The sequence below is a fragment of the Rhinopithecus roxellana genome, chromosome 14 (genome assembly GCF_007565055.1).
Source record: "Rhinopithecus roxellana isolate Shanxi Qingling chromosome 14, ASM756505v1, whole genome shotgun sequence".
NCBI lineage: Eukaryota > Metazoa > Chordata > Mammalia > Primates > Cercopithecidae > Rhinopithecus > Rhinopithecus roxellana.
This window is the reverse complement of record NC_044562.1, coordinates 65,416,073-65,437,764: the sequence shown is the minus strand read 5'-3', so window position 1 is coordinate 65,437,764 and position 21,692 is coordinate 65,416,073. Positions and strand designations below refer to the sequence as shown.

Genomic DNA, 21,692 nt, shown 5'->3' with positions numbered 1-21,692 from the left:
TGAAGACTGCATTGGAGGAAGCAGGTCTGCAGCAGCCCGTGCGTTCAGTGCTTCTGCAGAGATGCAGAAGGCCCAGGTGGGGGCCGAGGCAATAGGGGAGAGAGGAGAGGACCAGGCTTGACACATTGAAGACGAACAGTTCTCAGAGTGAGTGGGAGATTAGGCCAGGACAAGTCAAGGGTGCCTCTGAGGTTTCTGACTTGTTGATATTTGCTGCTAGTGAAGGTTGCCAAGGGAAAAGTGAGCAGGGAAGGCTGAGTTCCATTTTGAGCTTGAGGTGTCTGCAATATTCAGGTGAAATTGAGCAGGCTCAAAAAAAAGGTCTGAGCTCGAAGGAGATTGGTGAGTTGAAGCACACTCATGGCAGTAGCTGGTATTCAGGATGGGTGTACAGTTTGAGGCATCTAAACCTTCTTGGACTTGATTATTGGGGAATTTATATTGTGTGAACTTAACTCCTCTGATTTGGCTAAAAATTGGTTTTCCTCTTCTTTATTCCCATAGGGTTCTTACCTCTTAGCAGCTTCAAATGATTTTGCAAGCCGAATCTGGACTGTGGATGATTATCGGTTACGGGTAAGACCCAGTTAAGAAAGTTAGTGCAATCTCCAAACTTCATGTGGTGTTATCAAGGCACAAACTGGCAGGTGCTTAATTAGGGGACTTTGTTTTCCCAAAAATCATGCTTGATTCACCTGCCCTTCCTTTCCTCCTTGGGGAAATCTGTGTTTCCACTTTATACTCTCTGTCCAAGACTCAGTTTCAAAATATTTGCAATAGGACCCTCACATTTGCATGAAAACCTTGGAATTCTCTTCATAAGGACTAGATACTTTTGGTAGGTAGCAATTTTAGCTTAATGGCATAGAATTTAGCAACAGCATGGGAATTGTGATTCCTGTGGGCTCTAAAACCTAATTACCTCACAGAGTAAAGTGGAATATAGAAGTACAAATGGATGTATCATAGGGATAAGACAATTCTGAAACAAAAACTCCGAGCTGAGAAAGAGGGGACAGGTGTCAGAGCAGGAAGAACTGATTGGATGTTGAGGAAAGCTGCATTTGAACCGAAACTTGCCGAGAATTCTCTTGGTACCCAAGATAGAGACCAAAACTTGATTGTATCATTTTTATTCTGGGGGGAGCGGGGGGCGTAGGGGGAAGCATGTAACTTAATTTGCAGACTGTTTTTCCCCATAAGCCTGAAGGAATCATCACATAAGCTTATTAAACACAAACTATTGAAAGATATAATGGAGGATGAATTTGGCATTAGTAGGCATTTTACTAAAAAAAAAAAAAAAAAAAAAGTTCAACACAAGCCATTTGTGTGTGTCAACCCACACCAGAAACAGGAAGTAACGTTAAGATGAATTTTTTTTCTTTTTTCTTTTCTTTTTCTTTTCTTTTTTTTTTTTTTTTTTTTTGTTTTTTCTTTTTTGAGATGGAGTTTTGCTGTTATGTAGAGTACAGTGGTATGATCTCGGCTCACTTCAACCTCCGCCTCCTAGGTTCAAGCAATTCTGCCTCAGCCTCTTAAGTAGCTAGGATTACAGGCGTGGGTAATTTTTATATTTTTAGTAGAGATGGGGTTTCACCATGTTGGCCAGGCTGGTCTCGAACTTCTGACCTCAAGGGATCTGCCCACCTCGGCCTCCCAAAGTGCTGGGATTACAGGCGTGAGCCACTGCCCAGCCAAACAAATTTCTTTTTTTTTTTTTTTTTTTTTTTTTTTTTTTTTTTTTTTCTGAGGCAGAGTCTTGCTCTGTCACCCAGGCTAGAGTGCAGTGGCGCCATCTCAGCTCAGTGCAAATTCCGCCTCCCAGGTTCAAGCAGTTCTCTTGCCTCAGCCTCCTGAGTAGCTGGGATTACAGGCGCCCTCCACTACGCCCAGCTAATTTTTGTATTTTTTAGTAGAGACAGGGTTTCACCATCTTGGCCAGGCTGGTCTTGAACTCCTGACCTTATGATTCACCCGCCTCGGCCTGCCAAAGTGCTGGGATTACAGGCATGAGCTGCCGTGCCTGTCCTAAATTTCTTTTTTCTTTTTTTTTTCTGAGATGGAACCTGTCACCCAGGCTGGAATGCAATGATGTGATCTCGGCTCACTTCAGCCTCTGCCTCCCAGGTTCAAGTGATTCTCCTTCCTCAGCCTCCCAAGTAGCTGGGATTACATGCATCTGCCACCACGCATCTGCCACCATGCCCGGCTAATTTTTTTTTTTTTTTTTTTTTTTTTTTGAGATGGAGTCTCGCTCTGTCGCCCAGGCTGGAGTGCAGTGGCACGATCTCGGTTCACTGCAAGCTCCACCTCCCACGCCATTCTCCTGCCTCAGCCTCCAGAATAGCTGGGACTGCAGGCACCCACCACCATGCCCAGCTAATTTTTTGTATTTTTAGTGGAGACGGGGTTTTACCGTCTTAGCTAGGATGGTCTTGATCTCCTGACCTCATGATCCACCCACCTCGGCCTCCCAAATTGCAGGGATTACAGGCATGAGCCACTGTACCTGGCCTAATTTTTGTATTTTTTTAGTAGAGACAGGGTTTCCCCATGTTGGCCAGGCTGGTCTGGAACTCCTGACCTTAAGTAATCCACCCGCCTCGGCCTCCCAAAGTGCTGGGATTACAGGCGTGCACCACGACACATGGCCGAGATGAATTTCTTAAATCTACAAGGGAGGTGGAGGAGCTGTAGTAGAATGGTATATTAGGTGGGTTTCTGGTGATTTTCTTGAGAGGGTTGTATAGAAGATTATTAGTATTAGATGCTAGCCAATACCTCAGGGGTAGTCATTCTTAATTCGCAATTGAAAGACGATCGAGGTCCGAATGTGCAAAATAACGAGCCCTGACGATGACAAGGACGTGTTGTGAGAGCTGAGGAGCCTATGTTCTTGTCTTAACGACGGACTCGGGAAGTGCGCTGCTAGAGAGCCTGCCACGGGGCACATCGATTCAGATGCTTGAACACGTTCAGTTGAAGCCCTGTTGTTCTGTACTGTACACATGGAAAAGATGGCCTAGCCAGTACTCATGGCTACGTTCTAATCCATCCTGTGGAATATTGTGATTTATCTAATCATTGATCTTTTATTCTAGACTGAGATACAGTAAAACTGCCCAATTATTGAAGAGGGGCCTACGGCCTTTTTTATGATAGTTCCCTAGAGGAGAAGAAGAAGTTGAGTCAACCAGTAGTGCAGGATGATATTTTTTAATTGGTCAAAGAGGAGTCCTATACAGGTGGGCATCAGCCTTTGGGTTAGAAATAACAAGAAGGGGACCTAGAGCAGGGAGCTAAACTGAGAGGCAAAGGTCCTAACATTGAGCCGGCACACAGAGGTCTCACTGGGGAAATGTTCTCGATGCAGGAGCACGGCGCAGGCTGCTGGGCTACTGCTTCTGACGATGCCATGCTGGGCCAGGAGCCTCCTGTGCTGGACTAGTTGGCTTTTGAGTTTCTGGCCTGCTCATAACCTTGTCCTGTTCCTTGGTAAATGTGTGAAGATGGGAGGCCTTTTTCAGCAGTTTCCTTGTACCCAGAGAACTCTCCTGAAAACTTTACCAGGTTGCAGAAAGTAAAATAGGCTCCTTATTTTAGGGAGTGCTGGCTTTTTTTTAGACCCCAGTTAACAGATGATATTGGAGAATAGGAATCCATTCATCTGTGTTGTGAAACTCACAGACATCCATGCCCTGTTGGTATCTCCTTTGCTCTTGTGACAAGGGAATGGTGTTGGGAGAGACTGGCAAACAAGAAGCAGCTGGTTGAGTGCTTGCTTTAACAAACTTTTTGTAAATGCACCCTAGAAACAGCCTGGCATTGAAAGGAGTCCCCTGTGATGCCTCCGTTAAAAATCTAAAGTCAGTACAAAACTGCCCGGCTGCTTGGTAAGATTTGACTTGAAGAGCTTGCTTGGTGAACCCCCCTGCCCACTTCTGTCGTGGTGTGGTGAAGTGGCCACAGTGAGGATTGGCTGTGGCTGCTAGGTGATGGTTTCTGTTTGGAATGTTCCTCTTTGAGTTCTGCATTCTTCTGGAATCAGTTGTCTTTGGTTGGTGTTATGTTAGCTGCATGATTAAGTTGTTGCCTGAATGAGCAATTTTGTGTTTAGAAATAGGGGTCGTCACTCGTTATCTGCCATGAGGCACAGAGAGAGTCTGTGCAGAGCCCAGTGGAGCAGAGGAATCTTGAAGCTTCCCCGCTTTGAGGCCCCGGCCTTGATGACATCTAAATCCACTGCCCTTCTCTTGTTAATCCCTGTTTAAAAGTAGAAGATGAAACCTAAAAGTGGTGTTAATCATAAAAATAGATTTCAGAAACACCTAATGGATATAAGAATTTTAAATCTGATCCATTTCAAAGGACTCTTTATAAATGATAGAGGTGATTGAATGCCTGTAGGAGGCCCAGCTCTATACCATTAGAAGCACCGAGACAGTGGGCGAGTCAGCTTCAGGCAGCTCCAGCTTATTCTCACTGAGAATAAGGTGAGCAGAAGCCCAAACATTGTAAAAAGCAAGCTGACAGTACATACAAGGAGCCAAGAAACAAAACATCCCTTTCCCTTATTCCATTAGTTCAGCAGTTTCATTCCTGGAAATAAATCAAGAGAAGAAAGCTCTATGCCCATAGATGTTCACTGCAGCAACCTTTGTGACAGACTCTTAAAGAAAGGGGGGTGCAACAAGGAAGAGATTTGATCCCATTCGTCTTGTTGAGTCCATACTAAGATAGCACAAGGATGTTTCCCGTTCACAGATGTTACAGAGACCCAGGGTGTTTAAATCAGTGGAACCCCAAAGCCTATGAATTTTCAGCTATCATATGAGAAAATGCTTATGCTATAAGGTGAAGAGAGCAATGGATACATTTTTAGGAAGAGTATAATTGTGTAAAGATTAACATGTTCCTGTAAAGTATGTAAAAATGAATATACAGATGGTCCCCAACGTAGGGTATTTTCATCTTACAATGTGTTTGTCAGGACTGGCCCCATCATAAGTTGAGGATCATCTGTACTTGCCATATCCCACTTAGGAACAATGTCTTTTTCTTCCCTGTGTTTGTGAAATGTGATTTTACTCTTAACGTTAAGAAACAGATAGTGAATATAAATACAAATTTGAATTTTTGATAAAATAGTTATTAAGAATTGAATGAAAGCCTGGGCACAGTGGCTCATGCCTGTAATCCTAGCACTTTGGGAGGCCGAGGCAGGGAGATCACTTGAGGTCAGGAGTTCAAGACCAGCCTGGCCAACATGGTAAAACCCGTCTCTACTAAAAATACAAAAATTAGCTGGACATGGTGGCGCATGCCTATAGTCCCAGCTACTCAGGAGGCTGAGGCAGGAGAACCACTTGAACCTGGGAGGCGGAGGTTGCAGTGAGCTGAGATCACGCCACTGCACTCCAGCTTGGGTGACAAGAGCGAGACTCTGTCTCAAAAAAGAAAAAAGAATTTAAGAAGTAGCCTACCCAAGTTTTTTTGTCTCTCCCCGTGATTTGTGCAGAGTGGATGTTTTATATTGAATGGAATCATTATTCATGGACTGTATGTAGTGGAGGCTTTGTTAGTGGAGCTTTCTTGATCTTACAGAAGGATCAGTGGGAGGTTTTCACACAACTGTAGCACAGCCGGCACCCGACTGGCAGCAGTTGTAAGATGCTGTCCCAGTTTCAGAGGTTTGAATGTGGAATAAGGCAGTGTGAGAACTCATGCAAGCTTCCCTCATTGAAGAAGAGAGGGTAGTATATGTGGTAGTATAAGTTTTTTGTTTCTGTGTTGAAGTGGAGTTAACTCCACTGAAAACAGAGGAAAGATTGGTTTCAAAAATGTTAACACAAAAAATCTAACCCCGAACCATGAGGTCTCATCTTTGGGAGCTGAGGTTTGGAGTGCAGTCGCATGATCTGGGCTCCCTGCAGCTTCGACCTTCTGGGCTCAAACAGTCCTCTCACCTCAGCCTCCCCTGTAGCTGAGACTATAAGTACATACCACCACACCCAGCTAATTTGAATTTTTTTGTAGAGATGAGGATCTCACTATTTTGCCCAAGCTGGTCTCAAACTCCTGGGCTCAAGTAGTCCTCCCACCTTGGTCTCCCAAAGTGGTAGGATTACCAGTGTGAGCCACTTTGCCCACCCTTGCATTTTCTAATTAGAAAGAAAACAGCAGTGAATACCTTCTGAACCTCTGGTGTTTTAACACATAGAAAAAGGTTGATCGTGCACTGCATAGAGGTCAATGATGAATGGTAAAAGGTCTGAGTCCTCAGATCCCCTCCTAGCATCCCAGTTACCCTCAGCTGCCTCTCCTCCATCGCGCTTCAGAAGTGCTGTGATGGGCAGAAGGGCAGCCGACACTCCGTGATGTCCCTCATCCTGTGTTCCTCCGTGAGCTCAGGGAAGACACTGGTTGGCATCCAACAGCTTAGTCACAAAGGGATTTGATTGTTGGGAGTGCTGATATCTGTGGCTATGATCTGACTTGTTCAAGCTGAGACCTCTGATTGAAAATCCCCCAGGGGTTTTAATTGTTTACATAGAGTCCTGATGTTGCCTTTTGTAAATTATGCCTGTGGTGACCTTGTCTAGTCTGACTTTAAATATGGAACTGACTTTCAGCAGCATGGGGCAAAATCGAGGCTTTAAACTTTTTAGAATTTTATATAATCCAGACATACAAAAAATTACAAAAACAGTACAGCAGATGTCTGTGGTAGAGCTGATTTCAAATTCAACATTGAGGATGGGGAGCACGTGAAGCTTGGTCCTAGTGATGTTCAATTTTTGTTTTTAATGTTATTTTTAGTGGGAGTTTTATCCTTTTGGTCTTGATACCTCACATTTGGCCAACACTCAAAGATAGGCTTCCTATGAAATATGTGGCCTCTGGATAAGACGCAGGAATGAGATTGTTGCTTCGTATCCTGTTTGGGATGTGTGTGTGTGTGTGTGTGTGTGTGTGTGTGTGTGTGTGTGTGTGAGTGACAGGATCTTGCTGTCACTCAGGTGGAGTACAATGGCACTATCATAGTTCACTGCAACCTCGACCTCCCAGGCTCAAGCAGTCCTCTTGCCTCAGCTTCCCAAGTAACTGGGACCCCAGGTACATACCACCACTCCCTGCAAATTTTTGAAAAAGTTTTTGTAGAGATGGGGGTTTCACTGTGTTGCCCAGGCTGGTCTTGAACTCCTGGGCTCAAGCAGTCCTCACACCTTGGCCTCGCAGTGTGTTGGGATTGCAGGCATGAGTCTGTGCCTGACCTGTGTCTTTTTCCTCTGCTGTCTTATCGCTTTGAGTGTTCCTGGCCAGATCTCAGGGTGGTCTGACACTCCGACTGGAGGTAAGGATGCTGTGGATACTTTGCCGGCATAGGCAGGGCCTGGCGCCCTGAGGCTCACCCTGGCTGTGTTCTCTCCTAGCACACACTCACGGGACATAGTGGGAAAGTGCTGTCTGCTAAGTTCCTGCTGGACAATGCGCGGATCGTCTCAGGAAGTCACGACCGGACTCTCAAACTCTGGGATCTACGCAGCAAAGTCTGTGAGGAAATTCAGTCTCTCTGTCTGTGTGTATGCTTAGCTGTTAGCGTGGAGGTGTGTGTTTGCACGTCAGAGCCTGCATTTATGTGACATAGTTTGAATTTCAGGTCTGGCTTCACGTTTAGAGGGGCGCTGAGGGTAGTGATAGTTGGTCTTGTTTGAGGCTTCATTTAAGTGAGTAACTCTGACAAGGCAGTGGTTCGAGGGTAGCAGCATTATGTAAACAGCCACGTTGGTGCCTCTGCTTGATTAATGATGTTTGCGTTTCTTTCAGGCATAAAGACAGTGTTTGCAGGATCCAGTTGCAATGATATTGTCTGCACAGAGCAATGTGTAATGAGTGGACATTTTGACAAGAAAATTCGTTTCTGGGACATTCGGTATGATACCCAAGCGCCTGACAGGAGGCACATGAGAGTCTCCACAGTGATGGTTCTGTACATGGGTTGTGCTTTTAAAATCTCAGGACATGGCAGAAATGTGCTTCAGTACGTGCATGTTTAGTGTTAGCTTATTAACACTCGGCTGTTCTTTCCCGTGAAGTAGCCTGTGGAGCTTAGCAGTCATGTATTGAGCATGCAGTGAGTGCTGGGCCCTACACCAGCTGGCAGGTGAGAAGAGGCACACAGGATACTCTTTCTCCCTTTAGGTAGTTTAAACTGTAGTAGGGAAGGCAGACACGAAAGTCAGTGACTAGTGTGTTGAAGTAGAGGCAGGTACCTTTGCCCGAGTGTGCTAAAGAATGCCTCTGCACATTTCTCCAGAGACTTGAGTAGGATTCACACAGCAGGAAAGCCACTCAGACTTTTGAGTGTGTGTCTGGTGGCTGATACGTGGCAAGTGAGCAGAAGCCAGTGAGGTGGCTGTGGTGCGTTGAAATCAGGTTGCCACGGGCTTGATAAGCCATTTTCAAATGGCTCGATCCCGTAAGTTGTTGGGTGTTTAGCAAGGAAATGGTTGCTTTGCAGGAGTCTAGTAGATGACTTTGGTGACATTTTGAGAGGGCATATTGGGGAACAGGAAATCAATAAGAGTTGATAAGGACCTAAGTTCAAGTCAGTAGAGGAACATGTGGCGGAGGGAATCTATTTGAAGGAGAATGTGGACAGGGCTTGTTGACAGGTTGGAGGCAGAGGATGAGGAGACAGGATGGAGAGTAAATGAGGACAGCCTCCCAGCAGGGTTGTAGAGAGGGCGGGGGCACAGGGCCCGTGGTGATAGACGATGCTTTGAAACACAGCATGGCACCAGAAAGTCCTCACAGTGCTCATGGTTCCTGGACACCACTTCACATTTTATTCATAATCTTTAGTTTGCTTTTAAAACCTGAAATTGGAACTTGAAACATGGAATTTGAGAGTTAAGCTGGATGTTCAAAGTCTCTTAGTCCATCCCATAATTTGACAGCTGAAGACCCCGAGTCCCAAGGAAGTGGAGTAGCTTGCTTCAAGCTGCATATTTAGCAACAGTAAGATAAATTCTTGCTTAGTTACGGTGTGAGATAGAAAATGATTTCATTGAAGGCTTACAACAAAATCCTCACAGAACAGGTCAGCACCCCCTTTGGCTGTAAATGTCACCAACAGTGCCCTGCCCAGGGTGGCCGTTAGCCAACCTGGACATGGGCCGGAGCACAGAGAAGAGGGAGGTGCATAGAACCGTGGCTCTGCCCTGGCTCTCCTGGCCCCATGTCTACAGGTGGAGGGCCACAGAGCCGCACTGAACAGGGCAGAAAACCTGCAGGAGCCTACAGAGTTACACTTACGGGGCAGCCCAGGCCCACTAATGCAGGTTTCTTTGCCAACTTTATCCAAAAGTTGAAATCACATCACTGAACTAGTACTAATTGGGTAGTAGCCCTAGTTAGCTCATGCTGAGCAGAAACTCTGATTGGCGACTGTTGTCATCCCAAAAATGGATGAGGAAATTCTTACCAACTTCAGAGTTCTAGTCTGGAAGTGACTGTCTTAGGGTCTGTTGATGAGAAAGTAAGAAAAGCGGTCACAGGTTATTAGAAGGCTGGGAACACATTGACTGCGCTGGCAGAGCGTTGCATGCTAGTTGAATTGCAGTGCCTCTTTTTTCCTCCATGGCATGAGGTCTAGTAATTTTGGCCTGTGTTACATTTCTCAAATCTGTTGTCCCTCTTAGATCAGAGAGTATAGTTCGAGAGATGGAGCTGTTGGGAAAGATTACTGCCCTGGACTTAAACCCAGAAAGGACTGAGCTCCTGAGCTGCTCCCGGGATGACTTGCTAAAAGTTATTGATCTCCGAACAAATGCTGTCAAGCAGACATTCAGGTAACTGAAGATGTGCTGGTTGCATGAAGACCAGAGTCCCAACCCTGCTCTCTTATGTGCTGCATGGCCTGAGCTCCCTGAGTGACAGTGCCCTGTTGTTTGTTTCAGTGCACCTGGGTTCAAGTGCGGCTCTGACTGGACCAGAGTTGTCTTCAGGTTAGTAGTGACCCACCCCCTGTCAATTTGGTTCATCACAAAGAGTTCTGCGTGGGCATTTTCCCACTGGGGATATAGAGCTAAATTTTGTTCAGTGCCCAACCTATGTTTCCAGGAATGTGCTTGTAAGTTCATTATTGCAGGCCACCATTATTGTCTCTTTCCAGTGTTCCTTTTGTGATTACATGAACCTAATGTGTTGTACTAGAAAATAACAGTTGACTGGTTGCTTTCTTCTGGGTGAGCCCATTAGGTACACTTCTCATCACTCATTCACGCAAGAACTGTTGCCTCACACCTTAAGTTTGGAATGTGTGAAAGCTTTGGAAAAGGGCAGGAATGGCTGTGGGCCTGGGGTGGGACTGAAAAGCCTTTTTGAAGAAGGGTGTGCAGGTGGTCTGCAGTTTTCCGCTGCTTGTTCCCTTCTTCCATGTATCGTGCGTCTTCCAAATACATTTCCAGGCTCAGTTGCTAAGATGCTTCTTTTCTTTCCTCCTCCTCTTTGAAGCATGTAACAAGGCAGTCCACGGGCTTAAACCCTTAGCTATGTCCAGGAGGTTGGCTTTGATCTCCCTATATGTTGTTTTGTTCAAGTCTGTAGATGGTTAAGGACTTGGAGCCCCAAGAAGTAATGTGATGCCACTCTTCATTAGCCGGATGGTGCTGAAATAGTAGAGAAAAGCAGATTGGGCTGGAAGGGCCATGAATAGCACACCTTCTGAGGTCTAGGTGCACAGGAGTGGCCATCAGTGAAGAACAAACATTCCTTCTTGGGAAAGAGGCCACAGAGATGCTGAATGGGGGATGGGGAATTGACAGCCTTTCTTTTCTTCCTGTCTTCTCTAGTCCTGACGGCAGTTACGTGGCGGCAGGCTCTGCTGAGGGCTCTCTCTATATCTGGAGTGTGCTCACGGGGAAAGTGGAAAAGGTTCTTTCAAAGCAGCACAGGTAAGATGAGCCCTGTCTCAGCGCCCCCTTGCGTTGTGAGCAAGGCCTTTGACTTGATCTCAGGGTCATCCGGTTTAGACCTCAGTCAACACCATGAGGGCACTGCCCGCCCGCCCACCTGCTCGGCTGACTGAGCTAGGTCAGTGGAGAGAAGCTGGGGCCATTCACAGCACAGCAGGCCACAGTCTACAGAGTACTCCAGGTAGAGCAGTTAGAGTGGCGGCCGCTGGAGAAAGGGTTATAGAAACACATCCCTGTCTCTTTGGTTATGTCCCATGTCCTCTGTGTCTCCTTCCCCTTCTCTCCTCTCCTTCCTTTCTGCCTCCCTCTCTCCTTTGGAAGTGCCCGTTGTCAGTGCATTGACATGTCCTCAACACTGATTTCCACACACCTTATTTTATCTTCCACCTGATAGGCAGGCCCCAGACCCCCTTTTTTCCTAACTTTGTTCTGCCCACACAAGCCCACCTGCTAGTTGGAAGCCAGATACCATTTTCCTTCAGAACCTTCTCTCCCTGCTCTTGGGCAGCAGCAACTGCTCCCAGACCTAACCAGTGCTGACCACCACTGCCTGGCTCTTCAGAGGCGTGTGTACTGTCTCTTTCCAGCTCACTCAGAGCTCCTTTCTCAGGGAGAGTGTGATAAGCGCTGACTGCCAAAGGGGCCAAACTGCCTTCATCCCAGCATGACTTAATTAAGTACACCACTGGATTTTTCAGAGGTCTTTTGCATTTTAGTGAGCTCCTGCATTGCTGTGGGCACAGTGCCAGAGAGTGAAATGGAAGTTGGAAAAATTGTGACTCCCTGAGTGCACAAGCTTCTGGTGTTTAGTTCACTAAGATCTCATCCCAAATGTTCTGAAACTTGGTACTTTTCTGATCTCTCCTTTGAAGCTCATCCATCAATGCAGTGGCGTGGTCGCCCTCTGGCTCGCACGTTGTCAGCGTGGACAAAGGATGCAAAGCTGTGCTGTGGGCACAGTATTAACGGGGCTCTCAGGGCTAGGAGGACCCCAGCGCCCTCCTCAGAAGAAGCATGTGGGCTCCTGCAGCCCTGTCCTGGCAGGTGATGTGCTGGGTATAGCATGGACCTCCCAGAGAAGCTCAAGCTGCGTGGCACTGTAGCTTTGCCATGAACGGGATTTCTGAAGATTTGACTGAGGTCTCTCTTGGCCTGGAAGAATAACACTGAAAACCTGACGCTGCGGTCACTTAGCAGAGCTCAGGTTCTTGCCTTGGGAAACACTACTAGCTCCGACCTTCCATACCTCACTCGGGGGAGCACAGGGCCCTGCTGGGCCTCCTCACCAAGGGCGGTGCCAAAAACAGCCCCCACACCAAGGTGGTGTTCTCTGTGCTTTCTCTCATCCTTCCAAAGTTGGTTCTGGCCTGACGCATGTCCCATCACCTTGGGGTCATTTGCCCGGTGAGCTCACTTTAAGCATTGGATTCACGGAAACTCCAAGACTACAGACCCCTCCCTGGTGGGCTGCATGAATGTGTCTCATTCCTGCTGAAATTTCCTCAGATCTCTTCCACTGTTCTTCAGAGCTTTCTGGCTCTCTTTCCCGCACAAGATTCGACATATTTAAAAATCTCTGTGTGGTTTAAAACAAAATGTTTTTTAATTTTTTTGAAGTGGGAGAGGATGTGAGAAAATCTTTTCCAGGGAAATGGGTTTGCTGCAGAGGTAAGGATGTGTTCCTGTATCGATCTGCAGATAGCCAGAAGGTGGGTGCACACTGCATGCTTGGGGTGCCAAGGGATTTGAGACCTCCAACATATTTGTCTGAAGCTGGTGATTCTGGCCATGGCCCTTCTGCCAAGCCTGTGTGCCATGCCCTTGGTGCTTTAGTGCAAGAAGCCCAGGCTCAGAAGCACAGCAGTGCCATCTTTCCGTTTCAGGGGTTGTGATGAAGGCCAAGGAAAAACATTTATCTTTACCATTTTACCTGTGTATAAAGTTTTAGTTCACTGAGTGTGCAAAACACCCTTATCACTTTTAAATTTGCACTTTATTTTTTTTCTTCCATGCTTGTTCTTTGGACATTTGGGGATGTGAGTGCTAGAGCCAGTGAGAGGTGTCAGGCCGCCTTCCCACTGATGGTCCTGGCCTCTACCTGCCCTCTCTTCCCTGCCTGGTCGCCACTTTCCAATTTGCCCTTCAGAGAACTTAAGGAGAGTTGAAATTTACAGGCCAGGGCACATCTTTTATTTATTTCGTTATGTTGCCCAGCAGAACTTGATTGTAAATAATTAAAAAGAAATCTGTTATATACTTTTCAAACTCCATGCCTCTTGGTGATTATTTTATTCTCCCTTATCCTTAGAAAGGGGAAAGAAAGTACCTGGTAGTTATTTGTAAACAATGGCTAGTACTTTTTTCCCCCATTTACCAACTGTTTATTGTGGTTTTTTTGTTTGTTTTTTTTTAACTGCATGATTCCATTTATATAAAATTCTAGAAAATATAAACAAATCTATAGTGGCAGAAAGCAGATTATTGGTTGTCTGCAGATGGAGGGAGGGGGAGGAATGAATTACAAAAGGCCACAAAGAAACAATTTGGGGCGATGGAAATGTCTGTTACCTTGATTGTGATGATGGGTTTATACCTATATACATATGTCAAAGCTCATCAAATTATATACTTCAAATATGGGCAGTTTATTGTATGTCTGTCCCTTAATAAAGTTGGGGGGGGGGGGAAGAGAGAGAAAGACAAACACATAGAAGGAGGAAGGAAGACAGGAAGGAGGTAAAGTGGGAGGGAAGAAGGAAGACAGGAAGGAGGTAAAGAGGGAGGGAAGAAGGAAGACAGGAAGGAGGTAAAGAGGGAGGGAGGAAGGAGCGAAAGAGAGCATTGAACAGCTCCGCCTTGGATGTGCCTCTCCATTGCCATTGACCAGCTTAACTGATGCACTTTCCCATTTACTGGGAGCAGTTTGGGAACCAGGTTGAATTGTGTGGAGTGTCCTACTTGTTTGTTTGTTGTTGTTGTTTTTGTTTGTTTTAGGGTACATGTGCACAACGTGCAGGTTTGTTACATACGTATACATGTGCCATGTTGCTGTGCTGCACCCATTAACTCATCATTTATGTTAGGTATGTCTCCTAATGCTATCCCTCCCCCCTCCCCGCTCCCCACAATAGGCCCCAGTGTGTGATGTTCCCCTTCCTGTGTCCACGTGATCTCATTGTTCAGTTCCCACCTATAAGTGAGACCATGTGGTGTTTGTTTTTCTGTTCTTGAGATAGTTTGCTGAGAATGATGGTTTCCAGCTGCATCCACGTCCCTACAGAGGACACGAACTCATTCTTTTTTATGGCTGCATAGTATTCCATGGTGTATATGTGCCACATTTTCTTAATCCAGTCTGTCACTGATGGCCATTTGGGTTGATTCTAAGTCTTTGCTATTGTGAATAGTGACAATGGCTAGTACTTTTTAACTGTCTTTTCTCGTTCATCATGTAAGCTCCATTCCACAAAGTATCACTCCGTGTAAACACCGGTATTCCAGGTTCATGTCACGCAAATCTTAACGGACACTGGAAAGGTATTTCTCCAGAACGTTACCAGCTGCAGTAAAAGAGCCCCACACACGGAGCCTTTCTCCAGTGAAACGCCACGCTGGAGAGGCATTCACTTGTGGTGGCTCAGATACCTGACACACAGCCTGAGCTGTAACAAGTGATGACCACCCTGCTCAGGAAACTCAGCCAGTCTCCACTTAGCCTAGCACCTGCAGTCAAGGTGCCATCAGGGTCTGAAGTCTGAGGCAGCCAGCACTTGCACAAAGCTGGATGAAAGCGAGATGTGTTGGCTCACACCTGTAATCCCAACACTTTGGGAGGCTGAGGCAGAAGGATCACTTGAGGCCAGGAGTTGGAGGCTACAGTGAGCTATGATTGCACTCCAGCCTGGGTGATAAGGTAAGACCCTGTCTCTTAAAAAAAAAAAAAAAAAAGTTGGACGAGCCCTTTGCAATCACCTTCAAGAAGGTGATTCTCCAAATAGTCCCCAAATAAGTGTTCGAATAGTCTCAGATCATCGTGTTTTTGCATTTGGAGGGAAGCATGGCTGTTCTCTGTGCTCACCCTGAGCTCCATTCCACTCCCTTAACTGCCTGCCAGTGCTGAGGTCAAGGTGAGGGTCTCACAGCACCGGGGAGTGTGACTGCCCTTTAACTCCCTGCCTAGGGCATGGACAAGGGCCTTTCCAGTGGCTAGTTTTGTTGTGTTTTTATTTATTTTTTTTTTTTTGAGAGGGTTTTGCTTTGCTGCCCAGGCTGGAGAGCAGTGATGTGATCACTGCTCACTGTAGCCTCGACCTCCCAGGCCCAGGCGATCTACTACCTAAACCTGAGCATACCACCACGCCTGGCTAATTTTATTTTTAGTAGAGATGGGGTCTCAGTATGTTGCAGGATGGTCTCCAATGGCAGTGCCAAAAGCAGTCCTCCTGCCTCAGCCTCTCAAAGTGCCAGGAGTACGGGAGTGGAGCCACTTTTGTTTGGCCCTATTTTTTTTTTATTTTTTTATTTTTATTTTTTGAGACAAGGTCTCTGTCACCCAGGCTGGAGTAGAGTGGCGCAATCTTGGCTCACTGCAGCCTCTGCCTCCCAGGCACAAGTGATCCCCCCACCTCTGTCTTCTGAGTAGCTGAGACGATAGGTTGGTGCCACCACAGCCAGCTAATTTTTCATATTTTGTAGAGACGGTTTCACCATGTTACCCAAAGCCTTATTGTTAAAGCGCATACTGTTCATATGCTGCCTCCTACCATAGATGTCCCCAAACCCCTCCTGCTTTCACAGCATGGCACAGGACGTTTCGTGTGGACACTAGTGAATGAATGAAGAGGCCGCTCTTAGGCTCCAGGAGCAAGTTGGCTGGGAAGTCCCAGGTTGCTGAGTGTACCAAATCCTGCACAACTACCTGAGTGTCTGTACCACAACAGCAATTGTAATTGATTAGACCTTTTTCTTTTCTTTTTTTTTCTTTTTAGGTAGGGTCTCATTCCAATTGCCCAAGTGGAGTGCAGTGGTGCAATCTCAGTTCACTGCCACTTTGACCTCATGGGCTCAGATGATCCTCCCACCTCAGCCTCCTGAGTAGCTGGGACTGCAGCCACCTGCCACCATGCGTGGCACCTTTTTTTTGTATTTTTAGTAGAGATGGGATTTTGCCGTGTTGGCCAGAGTTGTCTCGAACTCTGGACTTAAACAGTCCACCCGCCTGCCTTCTCAAAGTGCTGGAATCATAGGCGTGAGCCACTGCACCCGCCTGGATTAGACATTTTGAAATGTGGACTTTAGCACCTATTTCCAGAACCAGGAGACAAGAATGACAGTGGTAACATTGGCTTGTACCAAGCCTGGCAACTTGGATACAGAAACCACAAGCATTTTTGTTTTTGTAAGATGGTTTGGGTAGTAATAAAATGAGTCTGTGGCTCTCAAATTCTGTAATCTGGATTGTACCCCATTTCGCAAATGGGGAAAAGTTTAACAGCTAAGCAGGTTAACAGCTAAGCAAGTTAACAGCTAAGCAAGAAGTTGTCCTCGTCCTACAGTCCTGGGCCCATCTGCTTCAGCACTGCCTGCCACACCACGCCCACAGGGACAGGCGTGACGCTAAGTTGTGCTTTCAAAAGTGAATGCACTGTGCTCCTCCACATGGCCTTTTCTGGTATCCTGCTTTAATAAGTCCGGCTTATGTTAGAAATTCCTATTTTCCATCCAGAAAACTATGGAAATCCCAGCACTTTGGGAGGCCAAGGCGGGCGGATCACGAGGTCAGGAGATTGAGACCATCCTGGCTAACACAGTGAAACCCCATCTCTACTAAAAATACAAAAAATTAGCCGGGCGTGGTGGTCCACACCTGTAGTCCCAGCTAGTCAGGAGACTGAGGCAGGAGAATTGCTTGAACCCGGGAGGTGGAGGTTGCAGTGAGCTGAGATCGCACCATTGAACTCCATTCTGGGTGACAGAGCAAGACTCTCTCAAAAAAAAAAAAAAACCTTTGGAAATCTTGAGCAAAATGAGGTATGCCTGTATCTGCGTAGAGTCTGTAAAAGTGCATGAGGTATGTGGTACCTGCCAGTAAAAGACGGGACTAATCACAAAATGATTCTTAGCTGCCTCACTTAAGCAAAATTTGACGTCTCTGGCCTCCTGGAACTCTGACTTTCCTAACAGGTCTCAACCCTTCCTGGCCTGTTTGTTCCAGATCCTCCCTCTCTGTGCATGCTCCAACTGTTCCTGTCCTATCAAGCTTCCCCGCTCCTTAGTGAATCTTCCCCGGCACCGTGTTGCCTTCATATTCTAACCTGCAATTGGTGAGCACAGTGAGAACATCCAAATCAGGGCGAACACAGAACCCAAGGGAGTAGACAGTATTGTCTCTAATGAGTCCAGCGTACTCACCACTCAACAGCCGTGTCAGTCTCAGTCAGCCCTCTTTGATGCTTTCCCCCCAGAGTATTTTAACGCAAATTTCAAGCATGTGGTTTTACCCATGCATTACCATGCATCCCAACCCAAACCGGCCAGGAGACCCGGCTGTGATTCACCTACTGGAATTAACAGTGATGGTATCACCGGCTGTGATTCACCTACTGGAATTAACAGTAACGGTATCACCCACCCTTCAGTCCAGTGTTCCTGATTGTTGCAGCGGTGTTTCTTATGATTGGTTTGAAACAAAATCCAGTTAGCTTTTGCTGTATAACAGACTACCTCAAACTTCATGGCTTAAGACAATGATTATTGACTAAGATTCTGTGAGGCGGCTGGCCTGGTCTAGTGGGAATGGATGGTGGAGGTGGCTTTGTTCACACGTCTGCTGGGGGGATTGCTGGCACAGCAAGCAAGCAAGCATCTGTGTATAAGCAAGCCCTTGTCACTATCCTTGGGTCACTTTTTTTTTTTTTTTAAGTCTCACTCTCGCCCAGGCTGAAGTGCAGTGGCACGATCTCGGCTCACTGCAAGCTCTGCCTCCTGGGTTCACACCATTCTCCTGCCTCAGCCTCCCAAGTAGCAGGGACTACAGGTGCCCACTACCATGCCCGGCTAATTTTTTTGTATTTTTATTAGAGACGGGGTTTCACCATGTTAGCCAGGATGGTCTCCATCTCCTGACCTCGTGATCTGCCCGCCTCAGCCTCCCAAAGTGCTGGGATTACAGGCGCTGAGTATGTATTCTAGAACAGTAATTCTTGCTGACCTTTTTTTGAATGCCCCACACTGGATGTGGTTGGCTTCTCCATAAGCATACACTTATATCTCAAGTGGGGACATTAGACCTGCACATGACTGTGGGCCCAGCCCCCACTGTGGATTGCTCTGACCCCAGGCACAGGAAGATGATGGCAGGCGAATTCTGGCTTTGGGCTTCATTTTTGTCAGAGAACTACAGTGAGGATAGGATAGGTAGGCATGCTTGTGAGCCAGGCGGTAAGAGGATAAACTGTAAACAGCCTGGCTTCTAGTTAGGAAGCCATAAGTCCTCTTGCCCCCAGGAGTACACCCGGATGGTCCTAAGCGACTAAGGCAATCTCAGGGCCGTCATATGCTTTACACCCGATAGAGTGCTTGGCACATGGTGGGTTTATAGTAGTGGAATTAGTGGAAAACAAACCAGCCCCAAGATTGTCCCAAAGTATGACTAGCTGAAAGGAAGAGAGAATCGTTTAAAAATGTAGTAGTAGGCCAGGCATGGTGGCTCACACCTGTAATCCCAACACTGAGGTGAGGTGGGCGGATCACTCGAGGCCAGGAGTTTGAGACCTGCCTGGGCAGCATGATGAAACCCTGTTGCTACTAGAAATGCAAAAATTAGCCGGGTGTGGTGGCACATCCCTGTAATCCCAGCTACTCAGGATGCTGAAGCAGGAGGATCACCTGAGCCCCAAAGGTCAAGGCTGCAGTGAGCCATGATGGTGCCACTGCACTCCAGTCTGGGTGACAGAGCAAGACCGTGTCTCAAAAGAAAAAAAAATTTGAGATTCACATACCATAAACCATTTTAAAGTAAACAATTCAGCGACATTTAATATATTCACAATGTTGTGCAACCACCCCCTCTAATTCCAGCAAGAAAGAGGATCCGTGCTTTTCAGACGTTTGTGATCAGTAGCAGTGGATCTATCTGAAGGAAACTTGTGAGCCCTCTCCCCAGAAAAAGGCATAGCTACATAACTTTGCATGCAGCTTAGGTTCACAGATCCTGAGGCCCATCCAGGGGTCCCAGGGTAAGCCCTCGGTTCATGGTTGGCTCTCCACTCTTCTGTAGAAGCAACCTCACCATCGTCAGAACCCCCTTGAGTGTTGTAGGCCCAGGTGGCGTGACCAGAGGCTGAAGAAGCACACAAGATAGACGTGAGCCTTACCACTGGAGAGGACAAGAGAAAATCTTGATCAGGATCGTCCTGCACAAGATTTGACCTTCTTAAGGCCATCTGCACATTCCACGAATCTTTCCACCTTGCACGACAAAGCAAGCTGGGGGGTCCCCTCAGACCGATAAAGGAAATAGGCCAGGCTACTCCCTCAAGGTCATCATGGATTCAGCAGTAGGCCAAGAACCCAGGACTCCATCTGGGGCTGTTTGTACAGCATGCTCCTGTTACATGGGAACCCGCAACATTAAGTACCATTTTCAGCACAGTGCCTCCAGACAGACATTGGAAATCTGTCTAGGGGTGGGGCCCCCAGGGTGGTGAGAGGGTTTCAGTGCCTACAAGGCTAATCGTGGAAGGATTCACGTGCCGGAAAGATAAAGTTCGAGCGATGGAGAGAAGCAGAAGGGAAGCCAGTTCCATCCTAACAGAATTTTTCACTCTTTATACTAATAATTTAGTATTAGTAAATCATAATTTAATTTTAATTAGTAAATAATACTAGTAAATACTAATAATAGAAAATGCTATTAGTAACTAATAGTTTTTTCACTCTTTATGCTATTTGGAAAAAAAAATGGATATCCAACAAATCCAACGAGGTAGTGATTTCCCCATCCTTGGAAGCATTCAGTAATTTATTGGAGATGTTAACAGAGGAGATCAAAGTAAGGGATGGAATGGGAACAAAGTGATTCTTTTTTGAAGGTCTCTCATTACCTTGCAGACCCACAGGATTGCGTTTATGATTTCAGATATTATTAGCCAGCCCAACCCCAAACAGCCCTCTATTCTTTAAACTCATTGACTGAGTCTAGGAGATACATGTTGGAATTAAGGTGACTTTTAAAAGCTCCGATTCCCTGGCACTCTTTATCCATACTTCACACTGCCCAGGTGTTCTCTGCTTCAGTAAAATCAAGGCAATGAGGACATGAGATTTTCATTTTGCAGCTGATGTTTAGCAGAGTTACCCATTTTCCTCGTGCATGAGCCCCAGTAAACCCCTAAGATGACAACCCCACCGCAAAGCCTATAAACCTCTTAGCTGGACGCCTCCACCCCGCCCCCACCTCCCCTGCCCGGCAAGCCGGCTGCTGTGTTTAGTGTTTGGAGATGAAACACAGGGTTCAAAGCATTGTCTCACTGGAAGCCAACCCCATAGAAACAAGCACGCTGTAGCCACTGGTGCCCAGACTCTGAGAATTCATAGACCAGTAATTCTCAAAAGTAAATCTAGGGGAAGATTGCCAGCTTTTAATTTTTGCCAAGTAAGGACGTTTTTCTAAACTACCACATACTCTTGATTGTTATTTCATAAAAAAAAACGGACATTTTTGTCCTTGTGCTTAGGAGCTGCATTCTGAGATACGGGTAAAATGTCATGATGTCTGCATGTACGTTCAAATGGTTAAAAAGGGAAAAAACAGATACAGAGGAATGCAGGCAGCAAAATGTTAATTGTCAAATCTTGAAGTTGACTGTGTGGATGTCTATTGTATTGTTCTAACTTTCTGTGCTTTAAAATTTCATAGTAAAATTGTAGAATATGCCGAGCTAATGACAGAAGGCAGATCTGTGATTGCCTGGGGCAGGAGGGTGGATGGAGTTGTTGATGGAAATGGGTACAGGGAACTTTGGGGAATGGTGGAATTGATCACAGCAATGGTTACACAATGTATGTGATGACCAAAACTCATCAAGCTGTACACTCAAAATGGATGAATTTTATTGGTTATTAAATAGATACATTTTACCTCTATATGTATTTGCCTGCACTCATCTATGTCTATCTCTATTTCAAAATTCACCCATTTCATATATATATATCAATGAAGATAGGAAGAAGAAGAATGACTTGTTTTGTTTTTTTTGTTTGTTTTTGTTTGTTTGTTTGTTTTTTGAGATAGAGTCTCACTCTGTTACCCAGGCTGGAATGCAGTCTCGGCTCAGTGCAACCTCCACCTCCCAGGTTCAAGTGATTCTTTGCCTCAGCCTCCCAGGTAGCTAGGATTACAGGCGCCTACTCCCACACCCAGCTAATTTTTGTATTTTTCGTAGAGAAGAGGTTTCACCATGTTGGCCAGGCTGGTCTCGAACTCCTTACCTCAAGTGATCCGCCCGCCTATGATTCCCAAAGTGCTGGGATTACAGGTGTGAGCCATTGTGCCCGGCACAGCATTTTTTTTTTTTTGAGACAGGGTCTCCTTCTGTTGCCCAGGCTGGAATACAGTGACATGGTCACGGCTCACTACAACCTCAACATCCCAGGCCCAAACAGTCCTCTGACATAAACCTCCCAAGTAGCTGGGACCACTGGCACACA

The 21,692-nt window shown here is 46.3% G+C and overlaps 1 protein-coding gene and 1 non-coding gene across 5 annotated transcripts in view; both read left to right on the top strand.

Moving 5' to 3' along the window:
• Positions 1 to 13,247, top strand: part of ATG16L1 (autophagy related 16 like 1) — a 44,818-nt gene extending 31,571 nt beyond the window's left edge. For all 4 annotated transcript variants that reach the window (XM_010353141.1, XM_010353140.1, XM_010353139.2 and 1 more), the window contains 7 exons: positions 505 to 576; positions 7,437 to 7,557; positions 7,831 to 7,936; positions 9,708 to 9,857; positions 9,966 to 10,013; positions 10,860 to 10,961; positions 11,855 to 13,247. In XM_010353141.1, coding sequence (XP_010351443.1) covers positions 505 to 576; positions 7,437 to 7,557; positions 7,831 to 7,936; positions 9,708 to 9,857; positions 9,966 to 10,013; positions 10,860 to 10,961; positions 11,855 to 11,948 — 693 coding nt within the window. In that variant the 3' untranslated portion in view covers positions 11,949 to 13,247. The remainder of the gene's footprint in view (positions 1 to 504; positions 577 to 7,436; positions 7,558 to 7,830; positions 7,937 to 9,707; positions 9,858 to 9,965; positions 10,014 to 10,859; positions 10,962 to 11,854) is intronic.
• On the top strand, positions 6,251 to 6,515 carry LOC115893371. Its single transcript, XR_004053383.1, has one exon.
• Positions 13,248 to 21,692: the final 8,445 nt, after the last annotated feature.